The sequence below is a fragment of the Cyprinus carpio genome, chromosome A21 (genome assembly GCF_018340385.1).
Source record: "Cyprinus carpio isolate SPL01 chromosome A21, ASM1834038v1, whole genome shotgun sequence".
Lineage (NCBI taxonomy): Eukaryota > Metazoa > Chordata > Actinopteri > Cypriniformes > Cyprinidae > Cyprinus > Cyprinus carpio.
In genome coordinates, this window is record NC_056592.1 from 13,421,646 (window position 1) to 13,447,516 (window position 25,871).

General features: G+C 38.0%; 3 protein-coding genes across 3 annotated transcripts in view; all 3 read right to left on the reverse strand.

Annotated features, from left to right (window-relative positions):
- ankhd1 (ankyrin repeat and KH domain containing 1) overlaps positions 1 to 15,430 on the reverse strand; it is a 57,840-nt gene extending 42,410 nt beyond the window's left edge. The window contains 1 exon segment of the mRNA XM_042710926.1: positions 14,952 to 15,430. Within this exon segment, the coding sequence (XP_042566860.1) occupies positions 14,952 to 15,227 (276 nt within the window). The 5' untranslated portion in view covers positions 15,228 to 15,430.
- A 1,829-nt stretch (positions 15,431 to 17,259) lies between these two features.
- zgc:110540 (deoxynucleoside kinase) lies at positions 17,260 to 19,648 on the reverse strand. The gene is made up of 7 exons (XM_019090633.2): positions 19,457 to 19,648; positions 18,748 to 18,863; positions 18,445 to 18,638; positions 18,199 to 18,346; positions 17,979 to 18,094; positions 17,790 to 17,889; positions 17,260 to 17,675 (listed from the first exon to the last, which is right to left on the reverse strand). Exons 1-7 carry the CDS (start codon positions 19,548 to 19,550, stop codon positions 17,649 to 17,651), a joined length of 795 nt encoding a protein of 264 aa, XP_018946178.2. The 5' UTR covers positions 19,551 to 19,648; the 3' UTR covers positions 17,260 to 17,648.
- A 3,173-nt stretch (positions 19,649 to 22,821) lies between these two features.
- On the reverse strand, positions 22,822 to 25,611 carry cd248b (CD248 molecule, endosialin b). Its single transcript, XM_042710924.1, has one exon. It carries the CDS (start codon positions 25,406 to 25,408, stop codon positions 23,330 to 23,332), a length of 2,079 nt encoding a protein of 692 aa, XP_042566858.1. The 5' UTR covers positions 25,409 to 25,611; the 3' UTR covers positions 22,822 to 23,329.
- Positions 25,612 to 25,871: the final 260 nt, after the last annotated feature.

The window sequence follows — 25,871 nt, forward strand, 5'->3', positions numbered from 1 at the left end:
ATAAATTAAAACAAAAAAATAATAATCTGCTAAATTTTCTCCCAAAGACGAACCCCGGTTGGCCGGCCATCGGTCCCTTTTTCTGTGTTAAGGCTGATTTATACTCGACGCGTCCGCAATTTCGTTTGGGTGAGCGTGGAAAATATGACGTCATCGCGGTGTTGCCGGAAGTTCGCTTTAAGTGCGCGCGAACTATTTGCATGGCTGAGTGCACGGCATTTTTTGTAACATTTCACATAGCTCCGCATCCGAACATGCACGAGTTCAGGGCGATTCAAGCCGAACATGCAAGTCTGTGTCGGCGTTTGTGTGAAACACAAAACTTGTACTGGCAAATGACTTCTCACCGGAGATTCCCAACGAATTTAGAGGACATTTACTCCTCATTAGGGGTCGACCGATTATCGGCGTGGCCGATTATCGGCGCCGATATTAAGCATTTTTATTGTTATCGGCATCGGCCATTTTCAAAACCGATTTGCCGATAAAACCATTTTATTTTGAAATGCGCGATTGGCACTGAAACAGCCACCTCAGTCAGAGTGCACCGCTCTGTGGCCTAGACTAAGCCCCGCCCATCGTCCGTCTGATTTGTTGGGAGTCACGAGCCTGGCCAATCAATACGGCTGGCGCGGCTGGAAAATGGTCCGCTCTCACACCGAAAGCACAGTCAGGAGCTGCTTGCTTCAGTGTTGATCATCATCACACATCAATAAGTTATCTCTCGAAGGTAAGAATGCAGTAAACGTTGTCCTGAAGTTGCAATAAATCACTACACTGAAGTTGCAAAACACCTAAATATAATCGATTATGCCAAGCCCCGTTCAGTTATTATACTGTGAATTCCCGGTCAATGTCCGTCATTGCAGTGATATGCTTTAACGGATCATCACATCAGTGCTGAGATAGTGAAACTAAAACCTACTTCTCTCACAATTCGGCCAACTTAACGTTATATTGTGAATAGATTATCAACACGAATGAATTCACATTTCCGATCACGTCTGCTGCGTTTTTTTTTTTTTTTTTTTTTTTGTGTTGTTCACATAGCTTCACTGAACAGCGTCCGTTCCGTTAGGGCTCTTAGTAGAAAAAATTGAGCATATTTGGATTTCCCCCCTTCTGGTCTATGCATCCCTGCCTCTGCTGAATAACTTTTATCCCCGGTGGGGATAAAAACATCATGCAAACCCGCTCTGACGTCCAGATCTGAATCAAATGATTCACGATCCGATTGAAGCGCTTTGAAACAGTGAATCATTTTGCGACGCAATGGTTTAACTGATTGTGGAGTTTCAAAAAGCTCCGTTGTGTTCTTTGCTCGCTTTCTCGATGTAATTTGTTGTTTGAAAACCGTGGACATTAAATCAGTACAATTAATAGGCCTAACGTAGGCTTACAATGTTTTTTATTAAACTGAGATCACACTAAATACAATTTCCGTCGTATTAAAAAACATTTCATAAAATTTTTCAAAAGCACACCCCCCCTTGTTTATTTTCACAAAATCGCAACCTGCCTAATAACCCTATGCTAATAACGTAAATTGTCAATAATCTCACAATGCACGTTTCTGGATGACGCTGTCCTGTATACTTCACTAGTTTGTATAGCCGTGATAAACAGTCAAACAAGCTCACATCAAAAATAAAAATAAAACACTATTACAATATGGGGTTGTGTGTGATTTTTAATGCAATTTCTGTTGACAAATAAAAATGATAAATATAACACACACACACACACACACACACACACACATACATATATATATATAGAGAGAGAGAGAGAGAGATTACATTTATTTTCCATTATTTGTTCATTTGTTGCTGTTTAAATTTGCTTTAAGTTTTACTTAGTTTACAGAATGCCCTCCCTGCTGATGGATGCTCCCAGCACTTTTTATGTTTGTTGTTATTATTAATATTAATGTTGTTTTATTATGAAACAGTTTCTCAGAATTAAAGATGTGTTAAAATAATTTAAAGAGAGTCTTTGTCAGAGGCCTTTTTATTCTTAATTTTGACATTAATTTTCATTTTACACTAGACACATATCGGTTCAAAATATCGGTTATCGGTCTCCTTGATCTGTAATAATCGGTATCGGCATCGGCCCTGAAAAATGCATATCGGTCGATCCCTACTCCTCATCGCTCCCCTGTCGTTTCAAATAATAGAACAACGGCGAACGCGACAAGTATAAAAGCCTCAGCCATTTGGGAAGGTGCGCTCGCAGTCAGCAGAGCCAGGCGAAAGAATAAATCCCGCTTAACTTTGTTTGTTGTCATCTTCTAAATAATGCCGCGAGTGGGACTTGAGGAAGTGACGTCAGTCGTGTCTGTGCAGTGAGACAAAGGAAACAGAAATACTGCAAAATAATAATAATGACTAAACGAGACAAAATAACGTTAAAACATTTAGTTTAGTCTCGTTTTGGTAAACGAAAATGAAGAGACATTTTAGCATAGTTTTTATTTTATAACCCACATTTAGTCTCGTTTTTATTTGTCAACGATATTGCATTAAACATTTAATTATAGTCATCGTCACATGACCAGCATTTTACATTGCATCTTGTCTCGTTTTCGTCACATGATAAAGGTTCGTTGACGACGATATTTAGTCTTAATTTTCGTTGACGAAAGCAACACTACTGGTGAATAATATGAATTTATTAGCCATTGGATAATATTAGACATCATTTAGTCACCCAGAGTGAAGATTTAGTCGCATATGCGAGTGATTTACTCTCAATGTAGAGGGTTGTTACTCATGTTGTTCAAAACCTGTATGAGTTTCTTTCTTCTATTGAACAAAAAAAAAGAAGATATTTTGAAGAATGTTGGTAATCAGCCAGTTGACGGTATTTGACTTCCATAAGGGTTGGGAGATGTCTACCAAATTGGCATTGGGCAATGTCTACAGTGAAACATTGTGATGGACAATGACATCGGGGGGCGGGGTTAGGAAGTGTGCCCAAAACGTGAATCCGTTTGCAGAAAGGCACGGAAAACAAATAACCATTTGTTAAAAAATAACCACTTCATTCTATGGAGCAACTAAAGGGACATGGTTAGCCGCTTGCTAGCAGTAGACGGTTACATTTCAGTACATGAAAGTTTACTAACCACACAGAGTAAGAAGAAATGACTCCTAGGACAATGGCGAATTATTTGCAGATACTGAGCACCACTGACAAATATCTAATCTTGTAAATGTGTGGTAGGTACTGCCACTCCATAGTATAGAGTCCGTGTGATCGCAAATCTCAAAAGAGAAATTAAATTGAGAGCATGCATTCGAAAGCGGTTTCAATGCCCTGCACATTAGTAGTGGCTCCCTGATGCCCGCAATTTATATACAGTATAATTATCCAAAGATATAATTGCGAGAGAAAGTACTGAAATTTATATTTTTTTAACATCCCATCTCGTAGGCTATTTATTCCCTTTAGGGGTTCCGTAGAACCCTTAATTATTTTTTTTTCCTAACGGAATTGGGATGCGGCGGATTGCAGAAGAGGGGGTGGGGGCTTTGAGGAATCAAGATGCCGGCTCTACATCGTGATGTCTGTCAGCCATCGGCAAATTCCAAACGGAATTTGGAAAAAAATAAAATGGAATTTGGGAAAAAATAAAACGGATTTCATAGGGCCCTATATACATACCCTCATGTCTGGAACAATATGACAAAACGTTCAATTTTGGGTGAATTTGGGTTAATTCTATGAACTTCACAGCAGCATAGTATAACAAAATTGTTTTTAAGATTAGTAAAGTTGTTTATGGCGAAATTTTTACCTATTATGGATAGTTATTCACCTTTTTGAAATTTGACATCTGTTCTTGACATAGGCTAGCCCATAAAGCGTCATATATATATATATATAATGTATTATATATATATATATATATATATATCATATTATATATATATATAATGGGGTGGGGGGGGTTAGGTCCAACTACATTTGGGCTAAGCCCCAAATCTTTATAATGTCTAGCTCCACCCCTGGTATACTGGTCGTTATATTTATACGAATTGTTTTCTTTGCTCACACACAGACACGGTGTCTACACCGGACGCGACAGTTGTACAGAGAAACCCATTTTACAGAAATTTAGTAGCAGTGCTGGAAATCCATCTATCCTTTATTGAAACTTCCGCATCGTCGTGGAGAGCGCAGGTCACGGTCGGTTAGCAACGGCAGCCACCACGAAAGCGCAAGCTCCCGATCGCTTTGGAAAGTTGGAGAAAGTAACGGGACTGGTGTTTGCCACACATTTTTAGATGCGACATGTGAACGGCCCCAAAGTCTGTCTACACTTAATGCAACAAAGCAACCATTGCCAATCATTTGAACTTTGTGTCAGTATGTCAAAGAGAACACGGCATCAGTTTACTGTCAGGGATTTGTCGTGCTGCGCTCCATCCAGTGCAGACAGACAGCATCACTGATTATAATGGGTTCTATTGTATTTTGTCACGCAGTGCTGCTCATGTCGGTGTAGATGTGGTGAGAGCCACGCAGATGCACGTGAATACTGATTTCTGTTCACTTCTGCATCTATTTGTGCTTGAAATACTAGTATCCTTGTAAACAGTTGCTTATGGCTTAGATGAAGGTAAACAATTGAGAAAGAAAATGGATGTGTAACAGTATATTGGTTCACAGCAGTTTAATGTTCCTGTTGCTTTTTCGGTCATAAACGTTAATCAAACAACAAAAACAAAGAAAAATCTCTTTTGTAGCTTTAACAGATTTGTTTAATTTATAGTGAAAACTATGCAGTGTTTTTACATTTGACTAATCAATTTCTGTACCTGAATACTGTTAGACTTAGCCTAACTGAAAAATATAAAGCACTCCTTATTTCATTTATATCTTTGTTCTGTTATTTAGCTATGCTTGTAATTTGTTTATTTTTTATACTGACTTAAAAAAAATATTGAAATGCGAGTTTTTTCCACTATCGTGCAGTCCTAAGTCAAATGTCAAGTTAAAATGTTAGACACAGGGAGCCAATGTTCCACTAGACAGGATTGCCAGGTAGGGCTAGGCGATAAACAATATCAAATTAAATTTTTTTGATAATGATGACACACTCTGGACAATTTCACTTAATTTGGCTTAATCTAACAGCAGAAATAAATGTGGCAACAGCCAGTCAGTGCATGTCGCTAATAAGTCTGCATGTTCTGTGTGAATGAGTGTCGCAGTTCCATCTACTACAAAAACTCAAACAAACATAACACTCACAGTGTTTTCATATTGAGACTAGTGTTGTCAAAAGACCCGGTACTTCGGTACCAAGTCGGCACTAAAAAAAAATGAAAATGTTACGGTACCAGGTTTAAGTACCGGTGGTACACAGTACCCGGTCAACTCGGTTCTTGATGCGATATCCGAAAGGTGAAGGTCAGTGCTCTCTTCATAAAGGCATGCACGTGGTGACATCAAAAGGAGTAAACACACCAAACTAACAAAACACTTTAAAGAAATACACAAAAAAAAAAAGAAAGAGTTCAAGCAGGTAAGTTTCATTGTGTTTCCCATACATTGATTCATTTCAGTGGCCCGCCACAATATCAAAACTCACCGCCACAAATAGATATTCCAAAAGGTTTTGACTTCGTTCACTGCACGTGTCAAAGTCGAAACCCGGTGCAGATGTTTGTTTTTTTATCACTATTTCTGAAGGAAACTGACTGTCTTCAGAAAATTATGGATGTCATTTTCATTTCATCTTGCCTGTAATGCCTGAGCAGCATTTGTGAGCGCAGGTTCAGCGCTTATTTGATTACAGCAGTTACCGGGGAAACCTCTATCACTCCCGCTCAACAAACGCCTCCTGCTGGCAGAGAATGAATTTGCATATATATGCCGCCACAAATAGAGTTCAAGGCTGTGGGAAACACCACGTTCTGTTATGAATATTATTAAATATTTTAATTTGAATGTAGGATTGAAATTAACGCTGTTATTAGAGTAGTTAACCGTTAGCATAAGCGGGGCTAACACTAATATAATGAGCATTAGAATGAAGTTTCCTTATTAACTATTTAATGCTCCTATAACTTTTATTAGGGTAAAAAAAACAGGAGGACATGATATTTACTATTTTAACACACCAGAGGCTTTTAAATGAATTGTGAATCTAAAATATGCATGTTACAGAATGTACAAATGGTTAACTGTGTCATCAGTCAGAAAATAAGTTCTGTGCCTTTTTTAAGCTAACTTAGTTGTTATTCTTGGCTTTAAAATTCAAAAGCCCTTTAAAATTAAATGTGTACACAGTTTGGATTAAATGAAAGTATAGTGAAATTTTTTAATTCGCATGTTTTTGTGTTTTGCTTTTGTACCGAAATTGGTACTGAGAACCGTGGATTTTCACTGATATTGGTACAAAATACTGAAATTTTGGTACCGTGACAACACTAATTGAGACAGCAGACACTGAACTTCATCTCCAGAGCTGCTCTGAGAGTCACTTCACAAGCTTTTCACCATTTCATTTGAGAAAAACAACCGTCAATACAAACTGAAACTCTTAAGATCTTCACAACAACCCACCAAATTAAAAGTTTGGTTTAACTAAGAAATTATGACAAACATATTACTATTGAATGCTAAATATACTGAACAAAATTATAAACGCAACACTTTTGTTTTTGCCCCCATTTTTAATGAGCTGAACTCAAAGATCTAAGACTTTTTCTATGCACACAAAAGGCCTATTTCTCTCAAATATTGTTCACAAATCTGTCTGTGTTAGTGAGCACTTCTCCTTTGCCAAGATAATCCATCCACCTCACAGGTGTGGCATATCAAGATGCTGATTAGACAGCATGATTATTGCACAGGTGTGCCTTAGGTTGGCCACAATAAAAGGCCACTCTAAAATGTGCAGTTTTACTGTAATGGGGGGTTCGAGGGGTCCGAAAACCAGTCAGTATCTGGTGTGACCACCATTTGCCTCACACAGTGCAACACATCTCCTTCGCATAGAGTTGATCAGGTTGTTGATTGTGGCCTGTGGAATGTTGGTCCACTCCTCTTCAATGGATATGCGAAGTTGCTGGATATTGGCAGGAACTGGAAATTTTTCCGGGAAAATGAAATTTAACCACCGTGTCCTCCGTGGCCTATAGAGACTCCTGTGTGTGTTGGTGCATCCCAACACACAACAGTTTTATTGACTCTTTGGCGCTGACATTGTACCTCCAGCAGCTACAGCAAGAAAACAGTAATGGCGTCCACTGTTTCTCACTCAGGGCTGTGTATATGCTAATAGGGCAGAGAGTGTCACAAATAGGCGGGACTTTCCCCGACTATGAAGTCAAAGTAGTGATAGTGTGGAGAGACTGATTATGATTTATTAGGATTATAAAACAATGAGTGGGTAGATTTTTACCATTATAGGCTGGTTGTTTTCACACACTGCAGCCACACAACTGTGTTCTAACACCTTATGCATTCTATGGCACCTTTAATTGTTTAAATTCATTCTCAAGATCTAAAATATGTGGAAAGCATTTCTTTCCCTATTAACGGTAAATTAATGATAAACACTGCATTGTACAATATGGAAAAAAAATATCATTATAATATTTTTGGCCACATCGGCCAGCCCCTATTAGCAGGTTTGTTACTATGATTATATCTACAGTTTTCCCTGAAGACGGAGTTAACATGTAGCGACAATACAGTTGACTCCCGCTTCAGACAGCAATATGCAATTAATTAGGAAACACATGCTGTGTCATAGGCCACAGTCATGAGAACTGTGTGTTGGTCATTAAATATATGCGATAGGAAAATACAACACACACCAACATAGGCTTGCAAGAAATACCCTTTTATGTTACAAGTTTACATAAAGCAAAAATTCTACAGGTTAAGTGAGCCCATAAGACGTTAGGATGAAAGGACCCTACTAAGGGATTCTGTAGATGAGGAAAAACTTAGCAAAATGTAACAAACTTTAATCCTAAACTTTTTGGGATTTTTTTTGTCTAGCATTTTGACAAGAGGGCAGAAATGGGCGAGTGACCTATCTGTAAGCCCCTCCCCTCTAATGCAGATGAGCCAATGGCAGTCGAGTATCAATTGCACAAGAAGTCGGACATCTTTAGGTTTCAGCACCATAGAGAAATGTTGGAAGATCCGAAGCTTGCATCATTTTTATGGGGTTTACGCTTCAAAAATGGAAAAACAATGTGTGCCTGAGGTACTTGTAACCATGATTCAAGGTATCCTGAGAGGATGGGCAATGGAATTCATTTTATTCTATTTCCTAAACCCAAACAAAACAGAGCAACGTCACTAAGCATTCACCCCCAGTTTACTGGTTGTCATATTCTCACAAACTAACAAACAAAACCAACACAAGCAGAACGTTAATGTCATCTTGTGTTTCAGCAAGGTATCTCTGGCTAAAACTAGCTAACCTTAAAGTTAGTGAGTCCATGCTAATGTACAAACCTAAATAGCGGACTGTTCTCGCTTCTTGTACAGTGTAAGTCAAAAACACATAAACGAAGGTCTACATTTCACTGTCTCTTCATATTAAACTGGTTAAATGCAAATTCATTCAATCGTACCCTGCCATACATGAACAGTGTTGATCCGGGATGTTGCCATCCATGATTGTGACGAACGTAGAATGAGACTTCTCCCGCTTGCATTGTGATCTGTAAACCTTTGCTTCCAAATTAATGCCCACAATATTTATTTTAAAATCTTTTATATATCCCTCAATGGCATATTTAAGTCACACTTGAATGGTGGTCCTTCTAGGACAAGGTTTTCGCTGACAGCTGTCATTGTAAGACAGTTAGCAACTGTTTGTCTGAGTTCTCAACAGTAACGAAGGGGGGCGGGGCTTACGATAGGTCAACTGTCCGCTACAAGTATGCTGCTCTTTTCATCAGACATTTGTCTGACTCTGATTTAACTTTGATTTGATTTGATTTAACAGATTCTCTGAATTAACCAAAAATATCACTTCTGTGACTCTTCATATAGGGCATATAGAGGCTTCCCAGAAGTGGACTAATCTTTTTAAAAGAATCACATGCACGAGGAGTGATTAAAGCTGAGTGCAACTACAAAATGTATGTTTCCTACAGAATTTTTCATGACGTTTTAACATTTCATTCTTTTTCATGACTTTTAAACTTCTGAAATTCCCTGACATTCCCAGGTATTCCAGAACCATGCATACAGATTGCAATAGAGGACTATACTGGAAGAACAAGTCAGGATGTCACAATTTTAAGTAACACACAATTAAACTACAAAACTGAACCTGGCTATGCAAATTTATGACTACAAACAACTGCAGAATTCCATGTAGGACTAAAACAAGCAAGGAGAATGTCAAGAATTTAAATATAACTAAAAATGCATTCAAGTGCTCTGTAATCTCATGGATGTAACAACTTATCTCATGATCCAGCATCCAGGTCAGATTAAGTATCCTAATTCAGCTATAGTCTTGGTTGAATGACTAAACTTTTTTTTCTTCAGGTCTCGCAAAAATCACTAGCCCACGTTAGGGCTGGGCGATATATCTAACGATATGATCATGCGCATCTAGTCAGTAAATCTGGTTCCTTGATTGCCGCTAAATCGCCATCACCTGCTTTCAAATGGAGCGGCATGTAATAGACAGAGCCGTAGATCACTGACAAGCTACGCAATATCGCGTTGATTATCGAAGGCGATTCATCTGGGATAATGAACGCGATATAGCGTAGCTTGTCAGTGATCTACGGCTCTGTCTATTACATGCCGCTCCATTTGAAAGCAGGTGATGGCGATTTAGCGGTAATCATGGAACCAGATTTACTGACTAGATGCGCATGATCATATCGTTAGATATATCGCCCAGCCCTAGCCCACGTCCCGGGGCTATTGGTCTTCCAGTCAGGCTACCAAAATGCATCACCGCCCTGCCTTTATATCTTGAATAGCAATATAAAATTCCTAACTTAAATCGCATTGCTTACTCATTTGTAGGGGTGAAACAGATCTTAGTTGATCATTTGCACTTGTTTCTAAGTCTTGCCAATTTAAACATTCGCACGTATTCAGAGCTAGCATGCTGGTTTCTGCGCACACTCATTCAAAGCAGGCACAGAGAGCCATGTTTTTTTTATTTGATTTGGAATTTGTTTTAAAATTTTAGTTTTAATTTAACATTTCAACTTCACAAAGAAATATGCAGGCATTTTGTCTGAGAAAAAAGCACACATTTATATTTATAATTTGTCTTAAATCTCATTTTGTAAAAAAAAATATATAAATTGTAAGAAAATTGTATTGTGTAATCTGTATTGTGAATTTTATCACATCGTAAGTTTAGTGAATCGTTACATCCCTATACGCTACTAGTTTTTTTCTGATCATGCTGATTTGTCTACAGTAAAGTTCAGCCAATGTCTTTTTTTATTTGGGCCAGTTAAAGTAATTTTGGGCTAGCAAAAGCTGAAGAATGCCTTGCGAGCCCTGTTTTTATAATTACATTTCCAAAAATATTTACAGTCTAATTTAAGTTAATGGGGCAGACTGACTCATGACACATTGTGACCTAACAGGAAGTGGAAGCAGAAACCTGGAATTCATAGGATTGTGGGTCCTACCTGAGTCTGTCACCAGCTCTGTCTACCTCCACAGACTTTAATACCCATCCCCCTAAATTCCAAACAAATACCAACAACACGGGGGGGGCACCCAATACAAGTTATAAAAGGCAGCAGACACACCCCTGTACTCCAGACAGAGGGGGGCCCGGGGGGGGGGGGATCACATGCAACTCTGAAATGCAACAGTGTATATGTTTGCAATCATGCTGGCTCACAATAACTCAATTTGACTTCAGTCATTTACTTTATATATAAAAAAAAAAAAAAAAAAAAAAAAAAAAAAAAAAAAAAAAAAGGCTTATGTTTATTGGCAAACAAGAAGACATTTTTTTAACTAGTCTGCACGCTTGGTAGTGGAGCAAGTAATTAGTGTGAGTGATATACTGATAAACACAAACCAGTAGAAATTTAGTAGAAATTACCATTATGTTCATGTGTCACCATGAAAGCCTATCATTTACACATATTTTTAAAGTGATACTCCACCCCAAAATGAAAATTTTGACATTAATCACTTATCCCCATGTCGTTCCAAACCCGTAAAAGCTCCACTCATCTTCAGAACACAATTTAAGATATTTTGGATGAAAACCGGGAGGCCTGTGACTGTCCCATAGACACTTCATATAACCCAGATTGCACGTCTGATGGCAGATGGAGTATTCTGATGAAGACTTTCATACCTTTTTTGGATCTTGACACTGTTATTTACTTGGCAGTCTATGGGACAGTCACAGGCCTCCCGTTTTTCACCCAAAATATCTTAAATTATGTTCCGAAGACAAACAAAGCTTTTACAGGTTTGAAACGACATGGGGGTAAGTGATTAATGTCAAAAGTTTCATTTTGGGGTGGAGTATCCCTTTAAGACTTTCCAGTTTAAAGTCAAAAGAAAATATGAGTGGTGACCTTTTCTTCCATTTTGTGACATGCATTTGAGTGAAATGATTATCAAAAATAAAAATTAAAAATGAAGGCTGGGACTCGTTTCTGTGCATCATTTGTTAATTGGATTTTGAGATTTCGACACTGCCTTTAAAAGTGGAAGCAGATTAACCAAATCTTGCAGGTTCTGGGTTTAGGCAGACTAAATGTCCACCATACGTCCACCATACGTCATCAGCGAGAAGCCATTAGTTTTCACCAGAAGATCCAGTTATGACATTTTGATTAAAGGATTAGTTCACTTCAGGAATAAAAATTTCCTGATAATTTACTCACCCCCATGTCAATCAAGATGTTTATGACTTTCTGTCTTCAGTCACAAAGAAATTGAGGTTTTTGAGGAAAACATTCCAGGATTTTTCTCCATATAATGGACTTCAATGGTGCTCAAAGGGCTGAAGGTCCAAATTACACTTACACACTCAGTTCAGCTTTAAAAAGCTCTACACAATCCCAGCCAAATAATGGTCTTAGCTAACGAAACGATCAGTCATTTTCTGAAAAAATAATATACACACCTTAACAACAAACGCTTAAAGTAAAAAATTGAACATATCGCAAAAAAATACGATGAAGGCAGAAGTACCGATCCAGTATGTACAAAGCCCTTTACAAAAAAGGTAAAACAGTATATACAAATTTTTTTTTAAGAAAATAACTGACCATTTCGCTAGATAAGACCCTTATTCCTCGGCTGGTATCGTGTAGAGCCCTTTGAAGTTGCACTGAAACTGCAATTTGGAAGTTCAAATAGTTGAGCACCATAGAAGTCCATTAGGTGGAGAAAAATCCTGGAATGTTTTGCTCAAAAAAACTTAATTTCTCTGCGAATGAAGAAAGAAAGACATGAACATCATGGATGACATGGGAGTGAATAAATTATCAGGAAATAGTGAACTAATCCTTTAAACATTATAAGGTCAAAAAGAAAAAAAACAAACATATATATGGATAAAATGTTCATAATAACATGCAATTAGAAAAAAAAGGGAACTCAATTCGGTATTTGCATGCTACAGAGCAACCTAAAAAAGGTAAAGCATGTTATTTCATTTGTGTCGGTTTTCTTGTATTTGTCCTATTTTCGTAAATAGTTTCTTTGATATCGAAATTGCCATTAAAGGGGTCATATGATGCGATTTCGAGTTTTCCTTTCTCTTTGGAATGTTACAAACTCTTGGTGAATAAAGAAGATCTGTAAAGTTGCAAAGACTAAAGTCTCAAACCCAAAGAGATATTCTTTATAAAAGTTAAGAGTCAACCACGCCCTCCTAAAACAGCTCGTTCTAACACGCCTCACATGTCTACATCACTGTTTAATATTTGCATAACAACGCCCAAATGTTCACGCAAAGAAAGAAGGCATGACTTTGATTCTCACTGCCGCAATGTTGTGGAGACGCTGTGTGTTTCGTTGTGAAAGCAAAACTACTTTGTTTGGCCTTCCAAAAGAGGACACAACTAGAAATCAGTGGTTAAGTTGTTTTTACAACACTGTTCCAGAACAGTTCAAACCAAATATTCAGGTGTGTGCAACGCATTTCACGGAGGAAGAGCAGCCTACAATGCCAACGTTCTGACAAATAATTCTGACTCACAGCCTGGAAGTTTTCATATTTAAAGGATTTGCCACTGATGATTCAAACGCAAGTTTTAAGCAGTGTGGAGTAGCGCTTGTTTGTCGTTTCGCCAATCACAAATGCAGACATGGTTTTATGTTTACACGGCGCAATACGCAACGCAATACCTAATAAAAACTGTACACATCATTATAATCAGTAATTATGTCCCCACTGGATGCAACAAATGCCTCTTTTGTAATGGGTTTTACTGGTTTGTCTCGTCGCACCTGGACACAGCATCACAGTATGGTAAGGGGCATAACATTTCCGTCACTCGCTTGAGGTATTGTGCCAATCACAATGCACTGGATAGCCAGCCAATCAGAACACACCCCACTCTCAGACCGATGAGCTTTGTAAAAATTGATGCATTTCAGAAAGGCAGGGCATAGAGGAGCAACAATAATGTACAGTACCTTAAAAATAATGAACACTTCAAAACACCAAACACAAAAAACAATTCACTACACCAAATAAACAAAATAATAATCTAATAATCATCAAAATCACAACAAAAAAATAAATATTTAAGAATAATTTTAATTCCACCTAAAATATTGTTGATCACGACAAACTTTTTATATGCAAAAACAACTATATTGTGATATGTTATCATGAAATAAAATTACTCATATCGTGATTGCTTTTGGTCATATCACCCATCCATACAAGTATGCATTAATTTTTCAGCATGCAACTCTTGATTGGAAAACGACTGACAAGTCAACAAAAGTGAATCTTGTTTGACTATCACAAAATCTTGGATAAAATGGAACTATACCCCTAATTCTACAAATGGCTGCAGTTTTAGAAAAACTTCCTAAGTGGGATTGAGAATTAAACATCTACAGGACCCAACAGGTGCATCTTGATGTATGACGACTAACCCGCATGACAAGTTGCCCTGAAACCCAGCGCCACGCTTCATAATCATAATGCCAAATGATTGTTTCACTCACACCGAGGAAGAAAAATCTAAACTTAAAAGCTTATCGTTTTAACATTTGCGTCACATGAAATTTCAGAAGCTGTAGTGGAGATACATTTACTGAAGCCCGAGTACTAGTGCTGACACTCAGATTAATGTGAACGTTGTAACATCTTGCATCTACACTCACAAATAACAGATGTCAAGATCCAGAGCCAGAGCATAAGTTGACCAAAACAGTGCAAAGGCCTGGCGAGGAACGCAGATAATCTTTGCTAAATAGCTAATATTTCCAGCTAATATTTAGTTACGTACCAAGATCCACTTAGCTTCCAGGCTAGCGACATTTAAATACACTTCAAAAGGTCAATATAAAAGAGACACGACAAGAAACGAAGAGAACAGAGACACACATTAAAGTGGCTGAAGGCGGTGAAATTATTTCGGGATGGCTAACTAGCAGACGACGGCGTTGCCCCCTGATGTTCTCTGTAGGCCCAAATCGCAGCCTTCGTCTCTGAGCCCGTGCTAAGCTAAGCTAACTTGCCTCAATTTGAGCTATTTAGAAACGCAACTAGCAACGTGGGTCGCGAAAAACGCAGCTGAAATGTCTGCTAACAGCGCTCCGCGCAAGAGTGTTGTTCCAATAATGTTACCAAAAAAGTCACCCTACAAATCATCATCTTAATACCACTGTTATTAATTCCAGGGAATTAATGGCCTGAAAAAGAATACCGTTTAAGGCTAGCGTTAGCATGTCAGCTAACACACACACTTTCGTGCTGCCTGACTCGCTCTCACCTCAGACACCTCATCCTCGTCGCTGCCGGATCCGGGGCCTGACGACAGCACCGCGGCCGCTGTGAGTTTGAAATCAAGTCTGTCTGTGGTGGGCCCGCCAGCCTCGCCGAACAAGCGGACTTTCTTGCCACCGAGGCCGATCCCGAGGCCCCCGAGTCCGGCTCCTGGTGTAGCTCCAACCCCCATCCCTAACGCAGGGGAACGCGGAGTCACCGAGTCAATCTCGTCCTCGAAGCCGTCCGTCAGCATTGCCGTCCCGGCTACTGCATCCTGCATACTTTCCTAAATAATACGTCTGTTTGTGAAGGTAATGTTGTCTCTTCACTTTCTTTGGGGTTATACTGTTATAAAATAATTACGTTTCACTTCAGAAAAATCCTCAAACTCTCCTGAAGCGAGAAGAGAATCTCTTTCCCCCAAGCCATTAACTTTCTAACAACCTACCCTGCTTCGATCCATTTGTGTATTGTCCCTCCCCTGTTCAAAATATGCGAAGGCTATTGGGCACGAGAGTTAAGTACTGGATCCCGATTGGCTGCATCACACGCTACTCGAGCGAAAGCACGCGACGTCAAGGTTGGTTTACAAGAGGGCTTTAAGATTTAACGTCAGGAAACATAATTTAGTAAAGACGATTGGACGCGGCCACGCTTGTCACAAATTCCCGCCCTCTCGATACGCCTATTTTTGTCTTTTTCGAGAAAGTAGAGGTTAATTTGTTTACAGAAACATATTTAGGAAGTTTTGTGAATTTTAGAGGTGTCATGTGTACTGTAATGCAATGCAAGATGCATCAGAATGGTCGGTCACTAATCGTCGAATTATTTTATGAATATAATAATCAATCAGTTAAAACACTTCAAACTATTAGTCCGATATTAGGCAACTCTTATTATTTAACATGTTAGGACAACTGTGTCAATAACAGTTCATAGGAGGGCGCGACCGACCTGGGTGAAGCAATACCCGGATTTCTGTGAAAGATTTAGTTATGGGACTTGTAGTTTATTTTGATAAGTATCTACTATTGTGCAAACATTATAAAATGTGGAGTAGAGATCAAAATATATTGCATCTAGTGGCAATACTGTACTTTCTTTCTGGGAAAATTTTGTTTTGCATGGGAATACTTTTTTCATATTCTTCAACATAAATATACTTTCCCTTTTTTGTATTAGTATAGAAGCTGTGAGTCACTTTGATTCATAGAAAAAAAATATTTATGACTTAAAACATTTATGCTATTGTGATTGAGAGTCCATTGGAAGCTGTTTCATCGCAATTGAAATTGAAAACCACCAGGGGAGATATTCAAACTTATTCCTGCATTAATATCCAAATTCAATGTTCCAAATTCAAATTCAAAACTGATTAGATGATATTTGAAAGTTCAAAAAAACTCAGACTCAGCTTTATTATTTGAAGCACTCTTTATTCAATAAATGTTGCTACATTTTAATTTTTTCTAAAAAAAAAAAAATGTATTAGTTTATTTTTACATGTGAGATTATTCAGATATTTTTTTAAAAATCTCCACTTGTTACACCAGTTTGCACTGCAAATATTGCTGTTATAGGTGAATTCATTTGTCATTAACAAAGTTTGACATTTTGTTCAGACCCTTCACTTAAGTGACTGAAATATGATATTCAGGTTCCACCTTTTTAAACCCATAAAAAAAATATAAAAAAAAAAGAATAAAATAAAAAAAATTAATTCAAACGCATGCAAACAAGCACAAAAACACTCAACATCATACTATCGTTACAGCTTGTGTGACATTTAAACCCTTTAAAAACATTTTAAAAAACAGTGACACATTTGTTCAATTTTAAGATTTGAACAGATTATTTTAAGGTTTGAAGGTCAAAATGGAGAAAATAATTTGAGATAAAAATTAACCTGAAAACCGATCTTCAATGGGCTGCCCACACTGACCATGAAAGCTGAAAACTATGAAAGCTTAATTACAAGAATGAGCTCAAAAACGCAGGTTCTCATTGGTGAGTGAGTCAGCATTTAAACAGCCTGTATTACAGGAGCAAGAGTTTGGGTAACTATTCATAAAGCAAAGTGGAGAGAATTGTCTAAATCTGCAGAAATGAATGGTTATGAAACCATTTTATTTTTCTCCCCTATTCAAGCTGTACATCTTTCAGCACACACTCTTCCCACACATTTGACCAATTCATTTACATGACATTTCCAGTTGCTTGTAATTACAGGAAAAAATTCTTTGTTCAAATATAATTTTATAGGCTGCACTCACAAAGCAATTTCCAGCAGTCAAAATATAGAGAATAACAAGAATTTTTTAGGACTTTATTAATTTCCATGTCTCTTTTTGGTAAACACTGACATTCCCAGCTTTTTCATGGCTGTGGGAATCCTGTAATATTAACTGTCAGCTTTTCACTTACAGAATAGTCTTCAGATTACATCACACACTGCGCATAAATTATAATCTCTGCAAATGTTATTTCAAACAACACATCTTGTTTGTCCAGTACAGAAGAGTTTAAAACCGTTTTGTAAAAATCATGTTTTAATATACAACGAAATAAATATGTACAAGCTAAACATAAAATCAGCAACAAAAAAATTACTAAAAATGACAAATTCGTTAATGTAACCACACATAAATCCAGACAGTGATAAATCACCAGTTTCCATGATTGACAAATCAATGTATATTTGCTAGAGGGTGCTTAAAAACTCCTTCACCTGAAAGAAAAAGAAAAACTTCATGTAAAAATCAAGTGTAAACATGGCGGTTCTAAAACATTTTACTGTGAGGCAAAACTCCTAACGTTGCCATTTTTGCCATTATATACGTACCTTATCAATAATACCTTCTTGCTTAATTCTGTCATTTTTAAAATCCTCATTAACATCCAAGACCAGTATTGGAAGGTCTTTAAGATACTCAAAATCCAACCTGTACATGACAAAATACACATTTAGATACTCAAACAACGAAAAACAGCTCAAATACAAGTTTCAGCACATACTAAGTTGATCACTAACTTTGTGGTTCGGTTGTACAGCCAACACTCATGCTTATAATGAAGCTTCTCCAGGTAATCCAAAGGAATCCCTTGTTCCTCCTCTCGTCCTCTGAACTGAAGACGCTGCATACACCTCTGCAGATCATGTGTTTAATCAATACATCATAAAATACTCACATTTACGGCACTTTTATACTACTAAAGGTCAACCATGCACCATGTAAGAAGCTGCGTGATACCTCGGGATCAGCACGGAGATAGATCATGGCATCAAGCTCAATCTGGGACTCAAACTGAGTGAGGAGCCACGAATGCCAGTCTTGATAAATGGCCCACTCAGTCTCATTCAGATCTCCAGACTCAAAGAGGTTAGAGGCAAACACATATCTAGAGAATTAAAAATATAAGTCTTTTTAGGTTTTTTCAGTTTAACACCATATCAACTCTTTTCCAAATTGTTCACACAATTTGTTTAATGTATGTACCGATCGCTGTAGACCGAGCGCTCAAAGAACTGGACCGGTTGCTCTGCCTGCTGAAGTTTGGCAGAAGGAGGCTGGAGCTGTGCACGGACGCGACTCAGGCAGGCGTAGGTCTGGAAAGTGTAAGACCAGCGACTGGGCTTGTCATATAACATCTGCAGCAGGTTGCCTCCACTCTTCTGCGACGTGCTGAGCTCCTATGGGGATAGAAGGGAACGTGTTATTAAAAATCACACACATTAACATTTGAGACTGAGTTTAAAGACACTTCCTTAATAAAATATCTTGTATACAGACATACTGTACCTCATACTCATTCTCTGTGGTTTGTACATTGCACCACTTCCCAATGGGCTCTGGTATGACCTCCCACTCCTCCGACGCCCGCTCCAACAAACGCACAAAAGTTGACTTCCCTGCCGCTGTTGCACAGATAGAAATGTTTTAAAATACAAAACATCAATGCAAACAATCATAATTTGTGTTCTGCATCATTATCAAAGATAACACAGTCATATCTAGATGTTTATGTCTGGCATAAATTGCAAGAAGCATGCTTAAACCAATTGTTGTAGAAGTTTGACTTATTATTAAAGCATTATGGTAATAAATGTTTCTTATTGTTGTTATTATTTTAAATCATAATCTGGATGTTATAAAATATAATCATTTAGCTATCAACAGTTCCACAGTTTTTAATAAATGTATCAGGACGTTTAAAAATATTTTTTTGCGATTCTATTACCAAACGTGTGGCTAGAAGACTATTTAAAAACAATTCAGTCTAATAATAATAATAATCGATGGCTGTGAAAGCTCGCTCAACTAAACAGACATAACGTTAGTATTTGGCGCCAACAGCACTACTGTATTTAACAATACAAAAAAAGCTCTCAAGCATGTTACTTGATTATCCATAACAATGAATGTGTTAGCAACACCTAGGTAATATATTAAGTGCATTTTATTTTATTTATATTATTTTATTGGTTAAACCAAAATTAATCCAACTTACCAATGTTTCCCTCTATTGAGATCTTCAATGCCCTTTTTTCGAAACTGAGGTCAACGTCGAGGCTTGAACAAAATCTCTTCGGAGGAGTAGCCATTATCGTATCGAATAAATAAACAAGCCACTGTATTATATACAATTTTAAACGTCTCTAAGACCAGCTTAACGCTGCCACGCGCGCCTAAACAGTTTGAACTGGTTGAAATTCGCGGCAAGTCTTCACATGGTCAGCGGCGCGGGGGCGGAGCTTTAGTAAATTCATTGCGTGATTGGTCAAGCCTACAAAAGCCTCTGTTTCATTGGTTGGCGTTTACAGTGTGCTGAGTGGGTCTGGCTGTTCTTCTGAGACGTTTCCTGTTCTTTATCTTGTAAATATTGTGCAAGACAATGTTTATAAACCTTTCAGACCTTTAAATTAAGAAAATCTCTCAAGATTCACATAGTAAGTAATCGTAGATGTGGACGGAAAGATTCAAACTGTCGACAGACTATGCCACAATAAATAAACAAGGTAATTATCATTACTATAACATTAATTAGCTAACTTACACGACTGAAAATATGAAGACATATTACAAATTATACACTGACACTTTTTTTAAGTTGCTGAGAGCAAACAGGACGTCAAGACTAAACATCTCCAAAAAAAAAAAAAAAAAAACCTAAGGAACTAAGCAGTCATAAATGCACATTTGTGTACAAAACTTTATAAAAACAAATAATGACAGACAATTTGCAGTCGTCACTATTATATGCCTTTATATGCTATTATGTAAATGTACTCTGTTATATAAATCAATGTGGCCAGTAGTCCGGATGACCAGCAGAGGGCAGCACGTGACTATACTTACCTATCTCAGTCAAATAAATTAAATCAAACTAACAAACATTTGTTAATAATTAAATTAAAAATATATCTGTCACGTCAAATAAAATAAATAAAACACACTAAAAGTGTTTACACACATTTTAAAAAAATATCACGGAGACAGAGGTGCTTCAACAACTACTTAGTAAGATAAGGTTTTCTTATTTACATCCAAAGAAAAATAGAATTTAATAAAAAATAAATAATATAAAATATTTATAAAAAATATATATATATATATTATAAATAACAAGTTGCCCAATTGTTAAAGCCTATACACCTAAAACATTATTGTGCTCTGCACGCGTGGGTTCGAATCCCATCCTCGTCGAGAAATGTGTTTTTCATTTGTACCTCTGTGCAACAAAAGCCCCTTGAATTTACTGCTACATTTAGAAAGACCTGTAAAAAATTTAAAATATTGAATACTGACCATTCACTGTAAGTTATTCTAAAAATGTCCAGTTTTTAAAATGCAGTCATTTCAGTTAGTTTATACTGTTAGGTGTTGTTTGTTATGTTTCTTTTCTAAAGAGTTTGAAAGATTGCTAATGTCTGCGGCCACTCAATTTAAAACAGTTGCTTGATGGATCAGCCTCCACAGACCACAAGTAGAAATAAATACATGTTTTAAAGGTGCAATGTGTAATATTTACAAAGATATATTGACAGAAATGCAATATAATATACATTACTATGTATTCAGAGGTGTATAAAGACCTTACTTAATAAACCGTTATGTTTTTATTACCTTAGATTGAACAATTTCTATCTACATACACCACGGGTCCCCTTAAATGGAAGTCGCCACCATGTTTGTACAGTAGCCCTAAACGGACAAACTGCTCTACAGAGCGCGTTTCTTCACTTTGTTGTTCTTGCGAATTAAAAAATGTACACACTGCACCTTTAAATATATTCAGACAAATATTTCAACTGATCCTGTCAGTCATTATATGATAATGATTCTACTCACTCCACATATGACGTCAACAATACAGTTTCATGCTTTTGTTGCTCCATTAGACTCCAAAATGACTCATACACATATACAAAAAAACAAAAGGATTAAAAACATTAATCTTTTGGTGAAAATCACAGAGAGAGAAAAAAACAATTAGTTAAAAATACTTTGACATAGTGCAAGTGTGTCTTTTATTGAAATCATGTTAGTTTATAGAACAACTCAAAAATATCATACAGTGACTACTGCTGGTGGGACTGTGCCAGTACAACACAAAACGGCCAAGCCAGCTCTCCATCTCCTCACTGCTATCACTGTCGGAGCAGGCGCGATTGTGAACTCAAATGATCAAGTGTTGATCAGATTATATTTGTGACAGCAAGAGACATTTATTTGAATATAACTAGTTAAACACTTTTGTGGGATACAGTGAAAACGTAAATTGCTTGCTGAATCAAATGGTTGTTGGTGTGTTATATACTATTATGGAATAATAACAACTATTAAAAAAAACTTGTTGCCATACTTTTCATTCTTTTATTTACTTTCGTTTTCTATTTCACTGAGGCCGAAAGTGTTTTATGCCTGAGCTGTTTCTGTATTCTCATGTCTAGTCTATTACTGATCTGTTTTTCTTTGACATGTTTTCTTTTTCTCTTATCATAATTCTGCCTCAATGGTGAAAATACTAAAATAAATGTAACATGAACATCTCCAGTATTACTGTATATCTGGTGCAAATGCCACAATGTTATAGTCACCATTAGTCAAACAACTTTTATTAAATAATATGAATTGATAGTAACTGTTAGTTAAAGGGTTAGTTCACACAAAAATGAAAATTAGCCCATAAATTGCTCACCATTGGTGTATAAGACTTTCTTCTTTCAGACGAATCTAGTCGGAGTTATATTAAAAATTCTCCTTAAGCTTTTAAGCTGTTTAATGGCACTCAGCAGGTGTTGCAGTGCATCAGTTCAAAAGAAGTGAAATAAAAGAAGTGAAGGGGGGCGGGGGGGGTTGCGGGGTTGGACAAATTCCTGCTGTAGGGAATCGTTGCATTTTTGTAAGAAAAATATCCATATTCAAAACGTAATAATCACTTTAATGCGCCAATAGTTGTACACGGAAGCAGTTCCGGGCGGATGACGTATGAGGTCGGCGTTGCACATGCGCCGGTGAGTCTCGTGAAACAAAACGTTTGTTAACAGGAGCAAAGGAAGCAAAGTTTCCTTACTTTAGCAAAGGAAAACAGTTCCTTGTACAATAGTGAGTGCAAGCTAGATTAAATTAATTATTGTGTTTTTAAATATGGTTATTTTTCTTACAAAAATGGATAGATTCGCTACAGGAGGACTTTGTTCACCCCCCGGAGCCGTGTGAGACACGTTTTATTAAAGATGGGTGCTTTTTATTTCACTTCTTTTGGACTGATGCACTGCAACACCTGCTGAGTGCCATTAAACAGCTTGAAAGATCAAAGACAATTTTTAATATAACTCCAACTGTATTCATCTGAAAGAAGAAAGTCATATACACCTAGGATGACTTGAGGGTGAGTAATTTATGGGCTTATTTTCATTTTTAGGTGAACTAACCCTTTAAGCTGATGCACTCAGATCTGTTTCATATGTAAATCTCTTATAAAAATACATTTAAATTTAAGCTGTTGAAAGCTGCTTTTAAGCTGTTTTTTATTTATTTATTTCTTTTATTTTCATTCATTGTATTATATGAAAAAGGGATGCATGCTAAATTGTGTTGCATTGTCCCACTTTCCAAAAAATGTCTCTTCTACAGATTTGGGGTTACTGCTCCACTTCCATTGGAAAATAATTGTTGATATTCTCTCCATTGTCTGAAAAGAATGTCTGAATGTTAAATTGTACACATAGTGACTATTTTGCCATTATGTACCACAGGATCCTACAGAATACCAAAGTGACATCAGTGTGATCACACCAAAATAGCTTGATGAAGTCTAGGGTCATTGATTATTTTTCTTTTAGAAAAAAATACCATGTTAACTGTTCATTACTCAAGCTCAAGATTTTGCTGTGCTTGATTTTTCAGGCTTGGAGGTGGTGGTCCAGTGGTAACAGTCTGTGACGCTTTTGCTCCGTGGATTTACAGCACAACTTGTGCAATAAACAATGCCTAATGCTAACATGACCACAATAAAAACACATAGTGGTACAAGCAGTGCCACAATCAGCCAGCTTTTGTCATGTTTCTTCCTGTCACCTGGACGCTGTTCTGTTCCTGATGCCAATGTAGCTTCTGGTATTTGTGATGTTGGAGGAGTCAGCATGACAAAATCCCATTTCCTGCTAGGCATAGATGTCGAAGCCTCTGAGGGTCCTTTGATTCCTGAAGTCCTTACATCCACTGTATCACCAGCTGCTATTGATATTTCCTCATCAAGTGCATCATCAATATGAGAATCATCTGAAATTGTAGCATCCATCAAAAAGTTTGATGAAGGTGAGTTTGAAGATGCATGCTCATTTAAATCAGACTGTGTGGTCACATCTCCTTCCTCTGTCTTCTCTGTAAACCAGCTCAGGTAAGTCGGATGCCACTCTACGCTTGGGGAATCTGTTAGTGATTCCAGAAGTTTGGTATCTGTCATCAGTTCAGGCAAGCTGGGATCATTCAGTGTTGCATCAGCTGATTCAGCCATCAAGTGTTCATCCTCTTCGACTGGCCGACAGTAGTAGTTGTCCTCTTGCAACATATAACCCTCCTCACATTGACACTCAAATCCACCTTCGTAATTTTTGCACACCTGCTCGCAAATGCCAGGAGTTTTACACTCATCGATATCTTCGCATTGCTCTGGATCTTCTTCAAGTGGAGAGAATCCATCATGACAGCGGCACGTGTAGGAACCAGGCAAGTTCTCACAAATATGAATGCATTTTCCTTCCATGCATTCATCCACATCCACACATTCTCCAAACTCAGACGGAAGGTAGCCCTCATTGCATCTACACTCAAATGTACCAGGTGCATTGACGCATTCCTGCGGGCATGGTTTTTGCAAGCACTCATCAATATCAAGACAACTCTGACCATCACCAGACAGGAGGTACCCCTCTGGGCACTTGCAGCGATGTCCCTGAGGAGTGGACTCACACTCAAACTCACAGTTGGCTCTATGGCAGGGATCCGAGAGCTGGCAGGTCTTTCCGTCTTCTGCCAGAACATAATTCTCAGAGCACTCACAGTAGTAATTAGTATCTGAGTTCACACAGTAGTGCTCACAGCCACCATTGTCCTGATCACACCAGTCCATCGGAGTGTCAGTGCAGAGCGGTGCATCCTTTGACCATCCAACACTTCCATCCTCTCTCAGCATACACAGTACTGACTGCTCTTCCTTGTCACCATCGGGACAAGGGAGAGTTGCCACTGAGCCAAAAGGGATGTGAGTAAGAATAGTACTTGCCAGTTCAAATGGGGTGGTGTAGAGTGCAGGACCCCCTCCTTCTTTTTGAAGAGCTGGGCACATCCCTTGGTAGGTGTAGCGGCAGAGGAAACCTTCCACGGCCACTGCACAAGATCCATCAAACCATTTGAAGTTTTTCTTGTCGTTGCCACTTTTGTCAGCTGTGTTGTAGTTAATGAACACACAACGATGAGCAGCACAAGCAATGGCTAAGTCATCACGTTGCCAGTTCGTATACTGTGTTTCTTGATCCCCAGTGATCCAGGTAAAGCCCCTCAAAGGGCGCGTGGCAGAGCACTGCCGAGGTTGTCGCTGAAGGCCAATCCACAACCTGATTCTGGGCCGGGGGCCACGTCTGACCCCTGATGATAGGAGGTCATGGATCATGGAAGCTTCTTCAGGTCCTTTAATGGTAGCCAGGTTCCCCCCTTTATCCTTGCAGCTCCTCCAGGACTCCCTAAAATTCTTGCGCTGGAGATGAATAGAATAGCATCCCTCAGCATTGCACACGCCGTCTTGCTTCTGCAAGCTTTGTCCAATGACTCCCTTAGACCAAATTTCAAACAAATACAGAAGTCCAAAGAAAAGACAGGGATATGCAGCACAGCATTTTCCAACAGTCCTGTTTCCCATAATTGCTTTTTTGTTTTCTACAGCTGAGGTATTTCTCATTATGTCTGTGTCTGCAGTTTTTTTCTAACCTAATTAAATGCTTAAATTTACCTAAGAGCTCTTTCAAACCTCTTGTCTCTCTGCTCTAAAGAGATGACTTTTGTCTGCAGTCTGTCTGCAGCAGAGAGACAGAGAAGGAGGGTACAGGCGTTTGTTATTGGAAGAGGGGGCGGGTAATGAGTGTGCTGAGTGGTGGAGGGAGATTCGGCCTGTGGTTTTCCCTTGTGCCGTATGGTTTTCATAAGTCTGTTTAAGGAAATAGTTTGTGACCCTGCCAACAAGTCCTCCCCCAGCCCCCATCCTATACTCACTCATCCAAACACTACAACAATCACTATCACAATTCCATCCATTCAACCTGAAAACTTAATGTTGGGTCATCCTGATCAGATTTCAAATTTTTCCATTCTTGTATGGCTCATTTTTGAACAGCTGCTCAGACAGTTCCTTTTGATTTTAAATT